The sequence below is a fragment of the Anguilla rostrata genome, chromosome 8, assembly GCF_018555375.3.
Source record: "Anguilla rostrata isolate EN2019 chromosome 8, ASM1855537v3, whole genome shotgun sequence".
NCBI classification, from domain to species: Eukaryota; Metazoa; Chordata; class Actinopteri; order Anguilliformes; family Anguillidae; genus Anguilla; species Anguilla rostrata.
The window spans coordinates 31,480,057-31,497,973 of NC_057940.1; the positions used below are offsets into that span (position 1 = coordinate 31,480,057).

General features: G+C 43.7%; 1 protein-coding gene across 2 annotated transcripts in view; it reads left to right on the forward strand.

The window, feature by feature from the left end:
• tinagl1 (tubulointerstitial nephritis antigen-like 1) overlaps positions 1 to 17,079 on the forward strand; it is a 29,462-nt gene extending 12,383 nt beyond the window's left edge. For both annotated transcript variants that reach the window (XM_064347691.1, XM_064347692.1), the window contains exons 4-12: positions 248 to 340; positions 898 to 1,012; positions 2,233 to 2,356; positions 2,619 to 2,769; positions 3,028 to 3,214; positions 4,421 to 4,466; positions 7,527 to 7,650; positions 11,859 to 11,904; positions 12,368 to 17,079. In XM_064347691.1, coding sequence (XP_064203761.1) covers positions 248 to 340; positions 898 to 1,012; positions 2,233 to 2,356; positions 2,619 to 2,769; positions 3,028 to 3,214; positions 4,421 to 4,466; positions 7,527 to 7,650; positions 11,859 to 11,904; positions 12,368 to 12,556 — 1,075 coding nt within the window. In that variant the 3' untranslated portion in view covers positions 12,557 to 17,079. The remainder of the gene's footprint in view (positions 1 to 247; positions 341 to 897; positions 1,013 to 2,232; positions 2,357 to 2,618; positions 2,770 to 3,027; positions 3,215 to 4,420; positions 4,467 to 7,526; positions 7,651 to 11,858; positions 11,905 to 12,367) is intronic.
• The last annotated feature ends 838 nt before the right edge of the window (positions 17,080 to 17,917 follow it).

Below are 17,917 nucleotides of genomic sequence, written 5' to 3' on the forward strand. Positions count from 1 at the left end.
CTCTCTTGTTGGTGCCAAGTATGAGATTTTGATCCCGTTGTCTTTCCAAGGGGACTCCCACTATTCTTTAATCCCCACACATTTGTTATTTTTGAACTATATCATTTTATCTAAAATTCTCTTGCCCATTGTTGAAATCGTTTTTTGTGTGTCTGACAGCACAGTGAGTTTAATCCTCTATGGTGCAAACAGCATTCTCATACTTTATGTGATTAGCTAAGGAAATCACTTTGCTCACCACCCTCAGCGCGTGCGGTCCAGTGGGACGCTGGGAATGTGAGCAGCATGCCTGCCTGATGGAGAATGACATGATTCAGCAGATCAACAGAGGGAACTATGGGTAAGACAACTGATGCATTCTAAGACCCACTGGCTCTCACTAAGCATGAGATGCACTGAGGCTAACTGACATGTACTAGCAGTGAGACAAACTGAGGCTAACTGACATACACTAACAGTGAGATGCACTGAGGCTAACTGACATATACTAGCAGTGAGACAAACTGAAGCTAACTGACATACACTAACAGTGAGACAAGCTGAGGCTAACTGACATATACTAGCAGTGAGACAAACTGAGGCTAACTGACATACACTAACAGTGAGACATGCTGAAGCTTACTGACACATACTAGCAGCTAGTCACACTGTGGCAGACTGATACACACTGTACATTGAATTACACTAAGACTGACTGACACATACCAAACATGAACCAGGAAGTGGTTTTTGACAAGCAAGACATGCTAAAAGTACTACTGATAATCCACAAGCAAACTTAGAACTGAACTGTTGATGCAAAAGCAACATTTGGAAATTCAGAACAGCTACAGACTACCTCAACCATGGCAGACCACTTTGCATTTTTACACTCGCTCTTACTGTGTCTCCCCCTAGATGGCGGGCCGGGAACTACAGCCAGTTCTGGGGTATGTCCCTGGATCAGGGTTTGCGTTACCGCCTGGGGACCCAGCGGCCGTCCTGGACTGTGATGAGCATGAACGAAATCCAGGTGAGAGAGTCACGCAGCTGGAGGAGGGAGTGGGGCAGCCTTCTCAGTCTGATACTGATAAGTGTGGTGGGAAAGATTAGCGACTGCTGACTTTCACCTTGAAAACTGCGGTCACAAAGACCTTCGACACACAGTCACGTGGTCTAGTGGGAGTTCTGCATGAGAAAAAAGCTATAATCATGGCATTCCTGTTTATCCTGTTTAACATTCACATTATCATTCAGTTGAATTCAATAATATACTGTGGTTTATCAGTTTCCTCCAGATATATTATTTTGTAAAAACAAAATATAATGAAAGGCTTGCGGGAGGTGGGTGGGGATGGTCGGCAGACGGGGGAGAAACAATTCCTTGTCTGATCTCCACTTCATACACACCCCCACACACACACTCACACTGAACACACTTACAGTACAAACATGTCCATACCTGTGCCCAATGCTACTCAGATCCTATCAGGGCAGCCCATTCATAAATATGTCTCACAACTGACTCCCAGTTCAGGCACCAAACGCCAATGCTGTGGATTATGGGTAATAAATGGGCCAACTGCAGTGCCCCAAGGCCAGAGCTGCACACCCACACACACACATGCACACACCCACACACACACACACACATCCACACATTCCCAGAGGCTAGAATTTCTCCTTTCTCACACACCTAATCTCTAACCACAGCGTGAACAGCCACCTCCTCTCAGGGTCAAGCTTCGCTTCGAGGCGTGGCCCAATGTGGACTTTGAACACTTCTCATTAACTGCCAACTGACCCAACTGATGACCGACTGCATTCCTGCCATTGCTCTGTTTTACGTCAGGATGGAGCCTCGGCTAATCATTAAGATATTAACTTCAGGAATGAGGCAATACAGGGGGCTACTCTTTGCCAAAATGGTAGCATAACTAATAAGAGCGACACTTTTTTCAAAGTGAAACGTGCAGTTATAACCCTGGTTCTTTGGACCTTGTTGATAATTGACTCTCTGGTTTCAGTGCAGCAGCTAATCTGAAGACAGAATGTTCCAGATGGTTTCTAAACATTTAAAACCTTTGTGCTGTGGAAGTCTGGAAGCCTTGCCTACAGTAGTTTCTAATTAGCTCCCAAACGTTAAGCAATGCTGCATCCTATGTGTAAACTTTGCCTTTTCTTTAGATTGTGTGTAACAAAATAAATGGCAATGAAAGCTATTCTCTCTCTCTCTCTCTCTCTCTCTCTCAGATGAACATGGACACTGCAGAACACCTTCCTTCGTACTTCAATGCAGCTGAAAAGTGGCCTGGAAAGATCCATGAGCCGCTTGATCAGGGAAATTGTGCAGCATCCTGGGCCTTCTCTACTGCAGGTACACACACACATACACACGCACACGCACACACACACACACACATACACACGCACTTCCTGTCCATTCCATCTGAGTCACATGGCTCCTTTGCACATCACTCAAATTTTGATTGTCACTAGAACATACATTATTCTGTAATAACAAATACACATCACTGTACCAATTAGCAAATACTTGAATTAGGCCTTAATTTTGTTTCTGAATTACTGACTCTGTTGGTGTCACTGACCTCTTTCTTCCCCTCTATCTCCCTCTTCAGCTGTTGCATCAGATCGCATTTCCATCCAATCCATGGGTCACATGACCCCTCAGCTGTCTCCCCAGAACCTTATTTCCTGTGACACACGTAACCAAGGGGGCTGTGCAGGGGGACGGATCGATGGGGCCTGGTGGTACCTGCGTCGCAGTGGGTAGGAGACCTTTCAGTGCTACACCACTTCCTGAATCGTATTTAGGGAGATTCAGAATGAATGAAGAGTACTCCTTAAATCGTAACTGACTCTCTTACATTTACTGTACTTTCCTTCCATCTCTAATTATAGTAATAATGATGCAGTTATAATAATTCTAATAGCAAATGTCGCAATAAAGTAAAATTAATTCAAATTATGTATTTAATGTATAAAACTTATACAAATTAAGTTTTGATGTGTGTCCATGTGATGCAGGGTGGTGACAGAGGAGTGCTACCCCTTCACCCCGCCCCAGCACACCCCCACTGAGGTGGGCCAATGCATGATGCAGAGCCGCTCTGTGGGACGGGGGAAGAGGCAGGCCACAGCTCACTGTCCCAACAGCCACAGTTACCACAACGAAATCTACCAGTCCACCCCGCCCTACAGGCTGTCATCGAATGTACGTACCAGCTGCCCCACAACTCCTGCCTACACTACCCACCTCATCTCTGCAGACCCACCCACTCAGACAATGTCATATGCACACACTCGGACCTACCCACACACACTTGTTCACAAACACACCCACACACACACATTCCAATACTGGCACCCGCTCACACACACACACACACACCTGCTCTCTCTCACAGACATATGCTCAGGTCCGAACACATATTCCGTTCCTGGGACAGATATCTTTCACATTAGCAGAAACACGGCACCACAATTTTTTTTTATGTGGCAACAATTGGCTGACATTTCATTTGTTTCTTTTTGCCAGAATGCCAATTCCAATTCCTTCCTACCCAGTTTTCCTTGTTTTGTTTGGGCAGATTTCAAGTTTAGTCTGTTGCCAGCTTTCCTCAGAAACAGTGCAGCTTTTGGCATACGGCACACACACTGTACTGCCTTGACTTGGCAAGTTGCAGAGCAGACATGGGAAATCCATGTACTCAGTACTACTGGGATCTGAGGACTCTTATTTCAGTGAAAAGTTGGGAATATATTTTGTATCCTGTCCATGAGGTGATCTGGTGGTGTAATTTTGTCAGTGGTTGTTGCTCTTGGCTGTAATCAGAGGTTAAATTGTAAACATCAGAGAGGTAAAAAGCATTACAAGCACACAGTTTAGTTGAGTCTGCTGTCGAGCCCCTGAATTCTGGCTTGCTGACACTGGTTTACACGTGCTGTTCCGTCATAGAGACCACAGCTTTCTTCTTCAGCCAGTGAACACCCTGCAGCTGCTTGGCTCTGGTTCTGATTGGTTCTGGTTCTGATCCTGTATGACAGCATGAGGGCTCAGGGGTGCTGAACTGCACTAAGCACCTGCTCCCATATCTGACCATAATCATCAAGCTAATTTGCACCGGAAGACTGTTTAAATTCACTCATTTGCTCACTCACACACACACAGACATCCAGTCTGGTTTTTAGAATACATGTGAACAAGTCTAGTAAAATGAAAGATGCATTATTAAATTTATTGAAGTGACTTTAGTTCTGCTTTGTTCATCATGTCTGTGTTTCTCAGGCACGGTTTTCCATTTATTTATGAACTAATTTATTTCGTAACACGTTTTACTTCCTGTGTGTCCTGCAGTGCAGTGGCACTCCATACACTGTATACATCCATGCACACCTTTCTCATTTATTTCACTCACAGGAGAAGGAGATCATGAAGGAGATCATGGATAATGGCCCTGTGCAAGGTGAGTGAGATGTCCATGTGCCTGTTCATTCCAAGCCTGCCAATCTGCAGATACTTCTCTGCCTAACACAGCACTGGGGTAAAAGAAGGGTTGTTGTCTGGGTTTGTGCAGGAGGTGAACCGGCTTTAGAATTATGGAGGTTGTGTGTGTGTGTGTGTGTGTGTGTGTATGAGAGAGAGAGAGAGAGAGAGAGAGCTAAACCTCCTGTCCACACAGGTCTTATCCATTCAGTCATCTCTCCATCCCATATCCGAGAGTAGATCAAAGGGGCGAGAGGCCCAGACTACACATGACAGAGTCCAGAGAGGGGTGCAGAGAGACAGAGTCACATTGAAGAGGGAAAGACAATATGCCAGATTAATCTATGCTTTTGTATGTATGTGTGTTTGGTAGAGACAATGGGAGACAGAGAGAGAACTATGCAAAGAACCAGTTTACAATACGCATTTGTGTCAAGATCTTATCTCAAGCATTAAGATCAATATTGGACAGGAATGTTTAATTACAATGCAGTGTGGCTCATATGATCTACTGAGCGTTGGGTTTTTTGGATACTACTGACCCCTGCTGTATAGAAGGAGTGGTAATATTGGGTGGAGTCAGCCCTTGTAGGCGTGGTTAGTGCTCTGTATGAGTTCCTGGTCAGTGTGGTGGTAGGGAACACCAGAGAATTCTCATGTTCTGGAAATCAGTGGGAGGTCTGGGGGAGCTCCTTCCCATTTTTGTCATGCACTGCCTCCCTCCATGAAGTGAAAGTCTGTTAGCCCTCTTCACAATTGTGTTTGTATTGGTTACAGTGGCTGTGAACTGTTCTTTTTATAAGTGAGGCAGCTGACACGCTGTTCATGCACGCTCGTCTGTGCTACAGAATACTGCAGTCATTCAGCACCCTATATTTTCACAGTCTGTTGTGGCATTTAGCACCACGGTCTTCAGTACTTCTTTAGCTGAAATGGTTCTCCATGGTGAGCCACTGGAGCAGTGTAAGACCACCAACAAGGAAGTCACAAATCTGTCCATTAAAATGGATGCATCCGGTATCACATACAATAGTATAGACACATTTGTTAAGCATTTTAAAGACTTGAGAAAAGCAAATTTTAGGCAATTGAAAGATCACAACAGAAGTAGAAATCACAATAGATAATAAAAGTATTTTGATAAAGGTGCCCTGTAATAGACTAAGGTACAGCAATGAGTCTTCTTTCAGTCTATATGTTGTGTATGGATGTTACATGTCTGTGTGTATTTCCATTTTGTGTGCTTATATATGTTACATGGTGACAGACGGGGTTCAAGTTCTGTGTTTCATCTAAGTAAATTAAAGGGGGGGGGGGGTACCTGCACAAGCCCAGACATCTTTCATCTTAGAAGATCACTAAAGAATTCCAAACTTGTACATATGAGCCTCAATCCATCCACAAATGAGGTGAAAAATGATGCCTCCGGTATAGGTTGTGACCCTGGAGGAGTTTATGCTTGACCTTGTCGACCTGTTTGTGTCTGTGCCCGTGGTCAGCAGTTAACGGTCTGCCCTTTCAACTTTGCCCTGTCTCACCTGGTGGGAGACGGTCGCAATTAACGTTCCATCCATTCACAAAACGAAACTATTCAGAGGTTCATGCCCATGGCTCCTGTTAGATAGAACGACAATTTCTGGAATGGCTCTCCTAGGTTAAAGCAAACTTCAAAATGTACAAGACCTTTTGTGGTCATAATATAAAGTTGGTACTTTACAAATCAGACAGAATTTTCAGATGCTGTAGAATTATAGATTATGGATGTTAGTAAGTGGAACTGAACAGGATGGGACTGACATGTGTGTTTTTTTACTCTGAGGAAGACGTTGTAAATGTCGAAATGCCAGTCCCACCCTGTTCATTAAAACAGTGTTGTTTGCCCTGAGCAAAGTGTGCTCCGGTGTTCCTTATTTTGGGCCAGTCCCCATGAAGTGGCTGGGTAAGGAATTTTTACTCTAATTTGACCATCCTGACTGTTGAGCACCTACCCAGTCCTCTGTTCTTTAGCTCGCTTGAAGTGTGTTGGGCATCTTCTTTATTTCCCATACTATCATCTTTGAGTGTGATTTCCCGGTTTTTGTCATTTATATTTTATTGTGAGTGTGTTTGTTATACTTTATATTGTCAGGAAAATGAAACATATTTGAATTTAAAGGATAGACAGAACATGCACAGATCGGCAACCTGAACGTACACACGTGTGGCTGAGCAGAGGTTTTCGGTGGCCTGTGCCAGTCCCCAGCCACATTGTTCCTAACAGCAGGAGGGAATTTTGGGCCGGCGCCAAGTTTCATCTCTTGTTTTTCCTTTTCTTTTTCTAAACTGTGTTTCGACTGAGACAGAGAAAAGCTGATGCGGGGATTTTGTGGCCGGGCGGGAGTGCGAAATGATCAGCCGCTCGTAATTAACTGGCCTGCTGTGAAAGGCTTTGGCGGCCGGGCTCTTAATAATTAAATTTTAAGAGAACGAGGCCACCCCTGTCAGTCCTCACCCTAAATGGACATTGACCTTTCAGGAGCTGGTCAGGTTTCCTACAGCATCGCGGCTATAATAACCAACGCAGGCCTGTTCTTCTGGGTGCTGTTACTCTCAAGGCTTATTGAAGCTAAAATTTACACCTGACTGCGACGACTTTGTATCCCGCGTTGGGCATAGGGCTTGAAAAGGATTGCGAGCGGTGATGTGAACAGGAATAAAACCCAGGAAAAGTGTTAGATATCCTGCATCGATAACACACTTTATGTGTTTGTGTTCAGTACAGCTATATAAACACTGGCTCTAGGGTTCATTTCCTAAATACTTAACTATTCAGGAGGTATTCACTTTAATACTGCAGTGTGCTGAAAATGGATGTTTAATGTTAATTAATGAAGATGTGTCGCTCTGTTACAATATATTATTAAGCAGATGGTAATTATAGGTAATTATAGATTACAATTATACATAACAATGTAGATTTAATTCTATCGCAGCTCTGCCAAGCAAAGCTGTAAATGTGTACATGTGATGTAATGGGTGTGTCTCTCTCTGGCCCCCTCAGCTATCCTGGAAGTCCACGAGGATTTCTTCATCTATCAGAGCGGCATCTACCGGCACACGGACGTCAACGTCCACAAGCCCCAGCAGTACCGCAAACACGGCACCCATTCCGTCAGGATCACCGGGTAAGAGCCAGATCCATCAGGGTCTCCTTTTCCCCCTTTATGGACAGCAGTACAGTCTGTGTGTGCCCCTTATCTTAGGCTGAGCCCAGGCAGACACAAACACATGCAGAGAATACAAGGCCATGGACTGGACATTGGATATGGCTCCTGCAGCCTTTTGGTGTGTCTGGTTGTATGGAGGCACAGTGGTCTTGGTGACCTCACCTCCCTCCCACCTCTGCAGCAGATCTGAGTTTCCCATGTGTACAGCTTAAATAAGTGATCTGTGGCAAAGTACACAAGCCACACCTAGTTTATTTTCACCTGTCTTTGCTTGCCAAGTTCATATCACTCTGCACTGTCTGTCTCTCTCTCTCTCCTGTGCACCCACACAAAAATGCTCACCTGCACATACATACGCGGGCACATATATTATTCTCGACGCATCAACCTGAAATCATGATGTATGTGTAACTCGCATGCAAGTACGTACGATCGTGCTCAGGAAATAGACCAGCACGCCCTGCAGGTGTGCCCAGTGACTAAGGGTCCCACTTCTATAAAAGCTGATGCGCTCCGCACACACCCTGGCTCCGGCTGTCTGCGTCTGCCTCCTTCTCCGCAGCCACCGCAAAAATGCAGGCAGACTGTACACCTGGATCAGCTCCATACCTCTCCCGCCCCCTGCCACTCCCCTACCCTGCACCGCACACCCAGAACCTATAGCCAGGTCCCCACTCTCATTACCCCCTGCCCCAACATCTGAGCTTGTCCCCCTTCCCTGGCTCCGGATCGTTTAGTTCTCGTCTGAAAGAACAGACGTCCCTGTGCCTCTGTCTGCCATCCGTCTGCGACAGTTCTCCATGTCTGGCATTGGCGAAGGTATGCTCCGGGCCCACTTTCTCCTGTAAATATTTTGGCTTCTTTGCTTCAGCAGACCAGCTGGTTTACAATTGGCCTTAATGAGCAGTTTGTGTCTTGTGAAATTAAAGAGAGGGAGAGAGAGAGAGGCGAGAGGCCTGGGGAGAGAAGAGCGTTGCCCTCACGCGGTATCACTTTCGGCAAGTTCGAATTTGCCAGCCTGTGGTTCTCTCAGGGCACATGTTTGGAACACAGCGTCTGACAAAAGGGGAACAATTTCTTTGCTTCTGGAGTGATGTGTGATTTTTTGCCATTCCTGGAGAGGATAATGCTGCCGGGGGATGAAAGAAAAACAGATAGAGCTTGCACAGAATGGAAGCATCATCCGAGAGACGCTATCGGTTCTTATCTGATCGGCTATTGATCAAGACAAACAGAGCATGCAGGATGGTCTTCCTGGAGCATTGTGTGGTTATGTGGTTAGCGCAGTATGTGAGATTGTGTATGTGTGTCTGCGTATGCGTATGTGTAGAAATTGCCACGTCTCTTCTGCAAGAGAGATTTTGATCTCAAAAGACTTCTCCCCAGTTAAATAAATGTTAAATAAAATATCAGCATTGTACATAAGCCTAGCCAGCACAGAACAGAAATGTATTCAGTGATGATTCCGATTTGGCACTAAATAAAATAAAAATAATTATTTAATATTGCAAACATAGTGCAAAAATATAATTCACTGCCATAGTATGGGGTTGTCACCACAGACATATGAGTTCAATAAATATGTCAATGATATTTGCAACCAATTGTATAAATTAAATTTATAAATTAAGGTGTTGTCATGGTTTTGGGTGATAACACCATTTCTTTTCCACCTGCGCCATTCTTTCATTTATAACGGCCATTGGTTTATTCTGCGCCTTTTTTTCAGTTATTACGGCCATTGTTTTTTCTACGCATTTTCTTCAGTTATTATGGCCATTACGTTTTCTTCGTTTCCTTGATTGAATTATACGCGTGCAAATCTCTTTTTACAATTTGCACCTGTTGGCTTTCTATTTAAACCCCTAGCAAGCCGCTACACTTCGCTTCAGTGTCACTTACGTTACACGAGAGCTGGTAATCTGTCAAGTGTGGTAAAGGTATAGGATTGCGAGTTTGCGGTATTGGATTGTTGTAGCTACAAAGTTAGCACAACGGTCTTTAGCTTAATGGGTTGTTGGCAACAAGTTAGTGCCACAACCTAAACTCTGTTACCCTGTTTTCTGCACAGGCAGTTTTTTTTTTTTTTTCCAGAAAGTACATACTCCTTAAGCTTTTGTTTTTTACCCAGTACGCGGGTTGTTTAGAGCTTTTAATTGGGATACTCTCCCTTAGGAGTATTGTTTTTCTTTTCGTTCTTTTCCCCCTGTCCTTTTGTCTCTTTCGAGACAGTGGTTATTTTACCTCAGGTGAATAGCTTAAAGAATCCCTGTTCAGTCGCGTTTGGTCTTCCAAAACCCCCATTCCCTCCTGTTACCATTCATCAGTTTAGCATGCATTTATATTCTATATTTTAAATTAATATTATAATAAAATGTGTTCATTGCTAATGCAAATTGATGTTTTTTCCCCCATTTTTATTTACTAACAGAAATGGCACTGCCAGTGTTGCTTTAACAACACTGACCCGTCAATAAAGCCTGTTTGTGTATGAGCCTGCATGTTTGCTACTCTGATAATGATAACAAGGATAAGAGGATGATGTTAATAGGTGTTTGGCTACACCCTGTTTTTCTCTTCTGCACCATCCCTGCTGACACTGCGCTTCCTTTGGTGGGCTCCAGGGTTGGGGGTACAGAGGGCATGAGTGGTGTGGAGATGGAGTGACTGGGAGGGGGGGCGTCAGTGTTTGGACAGTGAAAATCCAGCCACAGTGAGCTCCATTAAGCCTGGAGCCTGGGAAAGTTTGTGGAAAGCACATTGATGTCCACTCTTGTGGAAGTGCCATTGTCTGAGCGCCTGGTCCCAAATGTACCGGAGAGAGGGGGATAAAACACAAGGGATGGAGGAGTTTGGAATGGTTGGGGTGGTGGGGTGCTGGCTGTTTTTAGGTCCTGTGGTATTTGTGATTGCCTAGGCCCTAGGGAGTCCATCTCCCAGCTAAATAATAAAAGTCTACTGTGGCATCCACTGTTTGAGCCTGCTCTGCCAATTGCACAGGCCTGGCCTTTAAAAAAACTCATCTTACAATCAATCTTTTTGCTTTAGATGTTTTATTTGCACAGCTTTTTTATTTGTTCAATAACAGTCTACTGAAGTCTGATTCCGTCTGGATTAGCTTCCAAAATAAAGATTGACTGAAGGGGTCATAGATTCAGGAGAGGTGCCAGAATTTGTATTGAAAGCTCTGAAGTTAGCTAGGAATGAGCCCAAAATAGTTTCCTTTCTCATGCACAGGCAGACAGACACAGTCACACACGTGCGCGCCCACGCAAACACACACACACACACAAGTACTTGGACATCATCACCGCTGAGGAAATATGCTTCATAAACAGGATGAAAATAGAGCTGAGGGTGGAGCTGTCTGAAGACCAGGGCATGCTGGGAGCTTTGGGTGGTAGCCTAAAGCTGTCTCCGTTTGGGGTATGCTGTTCGGAGGAGAGAGAGAGGCCATCGAATCTCCCCCTGGGCAAGATATCAGCCTCAACCAAACCCCCCGATGTTGTCTGTCCGTCGTGAGATGACACGGGTCTGGGGTGACGCCCACTTCCTGTCTGTCCAACCCTTCTGCTTTCTTTGGAGAGGGGGAAATAATGTTTCACACGCCAGTGTCTTAAAGGAGTGGCTCTCAGGCCTGTTGGGGCAACTGGCTTTAAATACACCCCTGTTTTCAGGATGCCTTTTGCACAAGATAGATGCTTCTTTGTTCCCGGATGGAGCTCCCCTTCCTCCAGCTTCACGTCACTTGTTTCAAACCCACTTTCAAGGTGCAAACAACCCTTTAGGATTTATATGTCTGCCAACAAATTCCTTGGAAAACATCCTTTGAACACATACTTGGGATGGAAATGCCTTTGTAGTCAGCTTGTTTGTCCTTTGTCCTTCTGTACTTCAGCTAAAAATACTGTTCACACTGGGATTAGGAAACTCTGTCTCGCTAATTTTCTCCTAACAACAAATGTAGGTTCTTGAGTAACTAATTCAGGAGAGGTGCCGGAATTTATATCATTAGTCTAATGATTCATTCACCAAAGATGTTAAGGGTTTAGAGCACAATGGGCTGTGAATGTATTACAGTGTTACCTAATAGAGAGCTATAAAGTGTACATTTCACTAGCGCTTGAAAGTTCCTGCACTTAAAATGCTTCTGCCTTGTATTTCAGATGGGGAGAGGAGAGAGACTATACTGGTCAAACACAGAAGTACTGGGTAAGAAAACGGGACTAACTAATTCCTTATGGAAATAATAGTGCATTGGCATATGTACTTGATTGTCTTACTGGAAGTCATACATTATATATAGCATTAGATATAACTTTTTTTTAAAAGGGGCTACAGTACAATTTTTCTAATTTTCCCTTGAAAAGTTGTGACATTACAATACTCACATCATATCCGTTTGAGAGTGATTGAAACTCAAATGCAAATAAACATTCCAAAATAAAATAACATTAATGTACTAAATATAAACCCAGACAATTCAACCTATTGCAAATTATTTTTGTTTGTCCATTCTTTCATTTTATTTCAACATACAGTATAATTTATTGGCTGGTGCCCCAGGGTTATTACACCATGAATTTCACATTTTTTCAATTAAAAGAATAAGCATTTTTCTTAATATGTTGGCCTTTATTATTGACCTTCTGTTTCTCACCTTACTTTACCGCAGATTGCTGCCAACTCCTGGGGAAAGAACTGGGGAGAAAATGGCTACTTCCGCATCGCCCGTGGGAAGAACGAGTGTCAGATTGAGGCCTTCGTCATCGGAGTGTGGGGCAGGGTCACCATGGAGGACATGCAGAGCCACCACAATCGCCACCACAATCACCACCACCACCACCACAACAAGCGCAAGTAGAGACGCACCTTCGGCCCTCCCTGCCAACCCTCCTCCTCCTCCAAGGGACCCATGTACATCGCAGACTTCCGCTCTCAGATGCCAAAACCTCTGCCAGCCACATGGGAGCGTAACTACTGCCCCCCTAACTGGCTTCCTGAACAGCAAACACATCAGGCCTCACTTCCAAAGCTCGCACCCCAAAGTCTCCCAGGCTTTTGTCCGGTCTAATTTTCTTTTCTGTGTGTGTGCGCGCGCGTGTCCCGCTGTCTGGATGACGATGGACAGACAAGCTTGATCTGAACTGGTTTCTTCTCTGGTGGAGATGAGCAGATCTCTCACTCTGCTACTTTTCATTCCTTGTCTATAATTCTCAGTGACCAACTCCCAGCAGACAGGCTGGGGTGAAAAAAACAGCAAGCACCTTATGTAGTATGTAGGCTAGTGAGCCTCATTCCTTTGGAACTGTTAGACAGAAAATAACACTTGCTCTACTATTCAGTTTTTTTTTTCTTTACCACTTGAGGACCTAACGCTCACTCAGTTCCTATTACTAAATGACTCACTTCCTGTCCCTGTTTGTAGCATTTCTGAACAGTCGATGACATATCGAAACGCAGCACTCCAGACATTCACACAGATGGGCAGAACCACAGGCTGGAAGAAGGGGGAGGGACTGGGGATGGGGTGGCTATGGGGATAGGCTGGCTATGGGGATAGGCTTCAGTTTAGGCCAATGGTAAAAACAAAAGAAAACCCTTTACGTTCAAAGACTGTGGTGGATGTATGTCAGTCCTGCACACCCATCGTCTTTGGATAATTCTGCTTAATAGGTGGGGTTTGCCAAACTTTAAAGCAGTGCTATGTCTGACTTGTCTTGCCTCTTTTATGTATCTGAAAGTTACAAATCAAAGTATAGGGCAGACAATGACAAGACCAGAGCAAAACCTCAGGCTGGTGAACTTATCTCCCACAATGTGCATGGGCCACCCTCTACCAAATAATCACATGACGACAGAGAGTTTCAGCATTTTGACATTTGAGAAGATTTTCCCAGCATTGCATCGTATTCAGTAACCCCTCTTTAGAAATCCTCTTTAATACATGTAAACACAAAACAGAAAGCAGCTGTTTCTGTTGAATCATTGGAGCAGGTGAGGAGATTCAAAGCCCTGATCCTTGAGAACTCCAGAATCAGGGTCATTTTATTTGATTCCCCTCACATAATCTTTGGGGGAAAAACAAAACATTTAGAAAAATGCAAATCGTATATTGGGTTATCGTTTATGGTTTCAGTTCTGTTGCTTTTCATTAGCAGTTATGTTCCCCTGTCCAACCATACACAGAGGATTACTGAAATGTTTTAGTTTTATTTTTTATAAACATGCATAATTGACGAGTTCTTGAGATACTAAGTAACGATATCTAGAAATTCATCAATTTAACAATCTGACTTTCTGGGTGTTTATTTTCATTTATTTATAGATTTAAATAAGAGTTGTGACAAACCACACCATTCAGCCTTTCCAGATGAAGGGCTGGTCAGTTTTGTAGTCTTAATCTATTTTATTCTGTGTTTTGTCTGGTGTCATTCTTGTTGCTGTTATTGCTATTATTTGATTAACTACTGTAAGAGACTCACAGCTTTGCTCCATAAGGAATGGCTTCAGCCCCTCCCACCCTTCCTTCCTGCTCAGCTTTGAAGGTGCTTATACTCTGAAAAGAAGAAATCAAAGCAACAGGGTTTGAAGGAGGCGGGTGTGGGAGGGCGGGGTTGTTTCTGCCAAAGTCTGTTCGGCGCAGTCTCATTGTAGATGAATTCAACCCATTCAACCCAGTGCTCTAGTTGATAAGCCATTGAAATATTGCGCATGCAAGTTTCAATGGCTGACCATTTCAAAGCCAAAAACAGCTCATGAAATCACTATTGCATGTCTTCAGGGAGGGGGTTGGCCATTGATTTACTTGGGCTAGAAACCAATCCAATGCGATCCGGTGGAATTTGAGTTTCCAGATTTGAGTATGGGAATCACTGGATGGGACTGAGGCTTGTCAATATATTTCTGCATTGAACTGACTTTTTATTTCTGAGCTGCGCTTTAAAAGAAATTTCCCATACCAATGAATATGTGCCCATAACCATGCTTACATTTGAGATTGTGCCTTTTTCACTGTTGTGCTGTTGGTGGACGTTGCTTCCCTGATAATCCATTCAGACAGTTAATTTGCAGTTTAGCTTTGAATGGTTTCACATGCACCTCTGGGTGTAGCTTTAGGTGATCTATAATGCCTGCTTCCCTACCTAACATGCATGGAAAGCTCTCAGAACCTCGCAGAGATGCTGAAGCAGCTTGAGAATATTATGTACTCTTCGTGGTTCACCGGAGGTCCGCTTCCATTCACACTCCCCCATGAGCGAAGAGCGTTGTCATTACTTCCCGTCTCACTCACTTCCATGAAAGGCACCATCCCGGCGCTCAAACAAACGCGAAACGTGTGGTGCCGGGTCGAGGCGGAGAGATAAACAGACCTCACACCGCATCCATGCAGACGTAACTTTGCTTTTCCCGTTCAAATGAAGCGGAGAGGGAGACGAAGATGATCAAAGCCGAGAGGGGCTGGCAAGAGATGCACTCTGGGTAAATGAGGCGTGACCGGGGAGAGCGGAGGGGGAAGTGAGACACTGGGGTCACGTGACCCCCCTTGAGCATAAGCACAGCTGTTTGCTTTTTAGGGATGGGGGGTGAAAAAGTACAAACTAAACAATAACATCTGCCTAGCCATGATGAAGTCATCTTATTGTGTGGAGTCCCTCACATCAGCAATAAATGCTTTCTGTCATCAGTGATCACATGACTCTCATTTGACTGAGTGATGGGTTTTGTAAAACTTACCTGTAAGCTGCAATAAATCATATTGGCACATAAAAGGCATATTGCTGATGTGTGTACGATCTGTAATCTGTAAACCTTTCTAAGCTTTTTTGTATTTTTATGTTTCCAGCATTATAAATTAATGACTCATTCACAAATTCTAAAACTATTTAGTGCTTTTCAAAGTCTTCAATAATAAGAAGGGCATTTTAATTTGATTCATCTATGAATATGCAGCTAAGAAAGTAGTAGCTAAATAGCAACAGTGGTTCCCCCTGGAATCAAAATGGTTTACGTTCAGTAAGTTACTGGCAACAAACATGGATTGAGATGCATTTCCCTCTCCATTTGCTTAGAAATTCTGTGTTAACATTGATAGTAAGCATAGGCGATGACCAATTTTTATTTATTTTTTTAAATGTACAACAACCATTATAAGCTATGATCAATGTTATGAAAGCTTAAATTTGTGCTCACTAGCACTAAATCCAAGCTATTTCAGTTTAAAAAACAATATTACCAATTAGTTGAGCTGGGTCCTATCCAGAAACACCATGAACCTATTACATTTAATTCTGTTTAAGTCGGTGAGCCCATTTTCTCATCTAATCATCCAGCAGCTGTTTCCTTATATGGATAATTTGAGAATAGATTACTTGGATCAATGAAGTTAGTTTAACAAACTGGATCCAAGTCATGTGTAGGAAATGGGGTTGAACTTGACCAAACCTGGGAAAATGCAGTCTCGTGTGCTCCTGAAAATTAGGATTCATATGGGACCTCCCTAAATACCTTTCTGCAATGCTGTGGGTTCATTACTGCCACCGTTGGTAGGTAGTCCTAATGTGATTGAGATAGAGTAGTAATAATCCTTCCTGGTTATCGTCCTTGAAAAATACTGGTTATTGAACCAAATGATTTCTTTGAATTACCTATGATTGAGCTGCTAACTGAAAAGTTATTTGTACCTTCAATCGGTCCTGTGTCTAACAAACATGCTGGAAGTTTCTGTGTTAAAACAAAGTAAGTTAAAAGCTTACCAAAGTTAAGGGGTTAATTTAACATGTTTGTTTCTTGTTAGTTCCACCAGCTCTTCCAAATGACTGGTAAAGCCAGACTGTTAATTTCATTGCTAATAGTGTTCAGTTTAATTAACACCAATATTAATTTGCCTGTGTCATTCTGTCAGTCTTAACAGCCACTCCGCAACACCTCTATTTCACAGAGGACTATAAGCAGATACCAGACAGGTGATGATGCAGATGAGCACATCTAAACCAAAACATCTATAAAAACCCAGTAGAAAGAGTACCCCTGGAATCAAGATTGAGTAACCATGTTGTTAGGGGATACAATGGGCCTCAGCAGACTATGCTGGGAGTGGGTGGTATTGCCCTGATGATCCGCTCACACGGATTGGTTGAGTTCTTGTACTCAGTGGTGTAGCTGTCTTTTGACAGAAGTGCAAATGCATAGAAACACCTTCAAAGCCTTTGTTGGTGGGATTTCACCATTGAACGGATATTTCCTTGTCAATTTAAGACTTGGAAGGCTGTCGTGTTCCCTCTTTTCATGCCACATGTATTGCCGTGTATTATCATAATGTGTACACTGAATGCAAAACCACAGCAGTGTTCTTCCATGTCTCACAATAAAAAAAATGCTTTTCAACAGTTGTCCACTTTCTCTGTTAATGTCATCTGTAAAAACTGTGTTTACCTCCCCCTCCAGTGCCACCGAATTTCAATCACAGAAAGTGCACCAGAGATCCTGTGCTATCCGTAGAGCTTCAAAATAAGATACCCAGTGTAGTCCTTATTCAGCTGCATCTTCTGTTGGGTCAGGGGATCACTTCCTCATTCACAGTAACTTAACAATAAAGAGGTCCTGTGCTAGCGAAGCTCAGTTTATGGGACCATCTATAGTAGTAAAACTGATGCAACATCATCGACACAGATGGGAATGGCCTCTGCGCATCCCTGCAGTGCTGTAGGGTTGATGAATGGATGCCAATCCAGAACGCATAAGCTACTGAAACTACGGAATGGGACACAAATAAACTAGACACACTGCCCACAGGTGTATCATCAGGTAACAGCATCTAGCCTAACCTTCCAGTACTTCTGAAAAATTGGAAGAACGTCTGAGGACATTCAATGAACCCTCATATGTCTGCATCTCGCTGTGTGCAGGGGGAGGATGAATTGATATGGCCTGAACATCTACAAGGAGCATGTGATGTTCACATGTCCACCAAAACGGCCATAAGGTAAGGCGTAACAATTAAGTGCCAGTCTGGTATGCCCAGTAAGGACACACACACACACACACACACACTGCTATACCCCCACCCGTATGCCCTCAATAGACCTTTCACAGGGAGATGGAGTGAGGGGAAGTGTGTACACAGTGCAGTAGGGCGTGTTGAATCTGGGGACCACAGGATGGGCTTTTTGTGGGTCTGAGGTAGGGGGGAGAGGAGTAGTTTGTACAGCAGGCCGGACAGTGC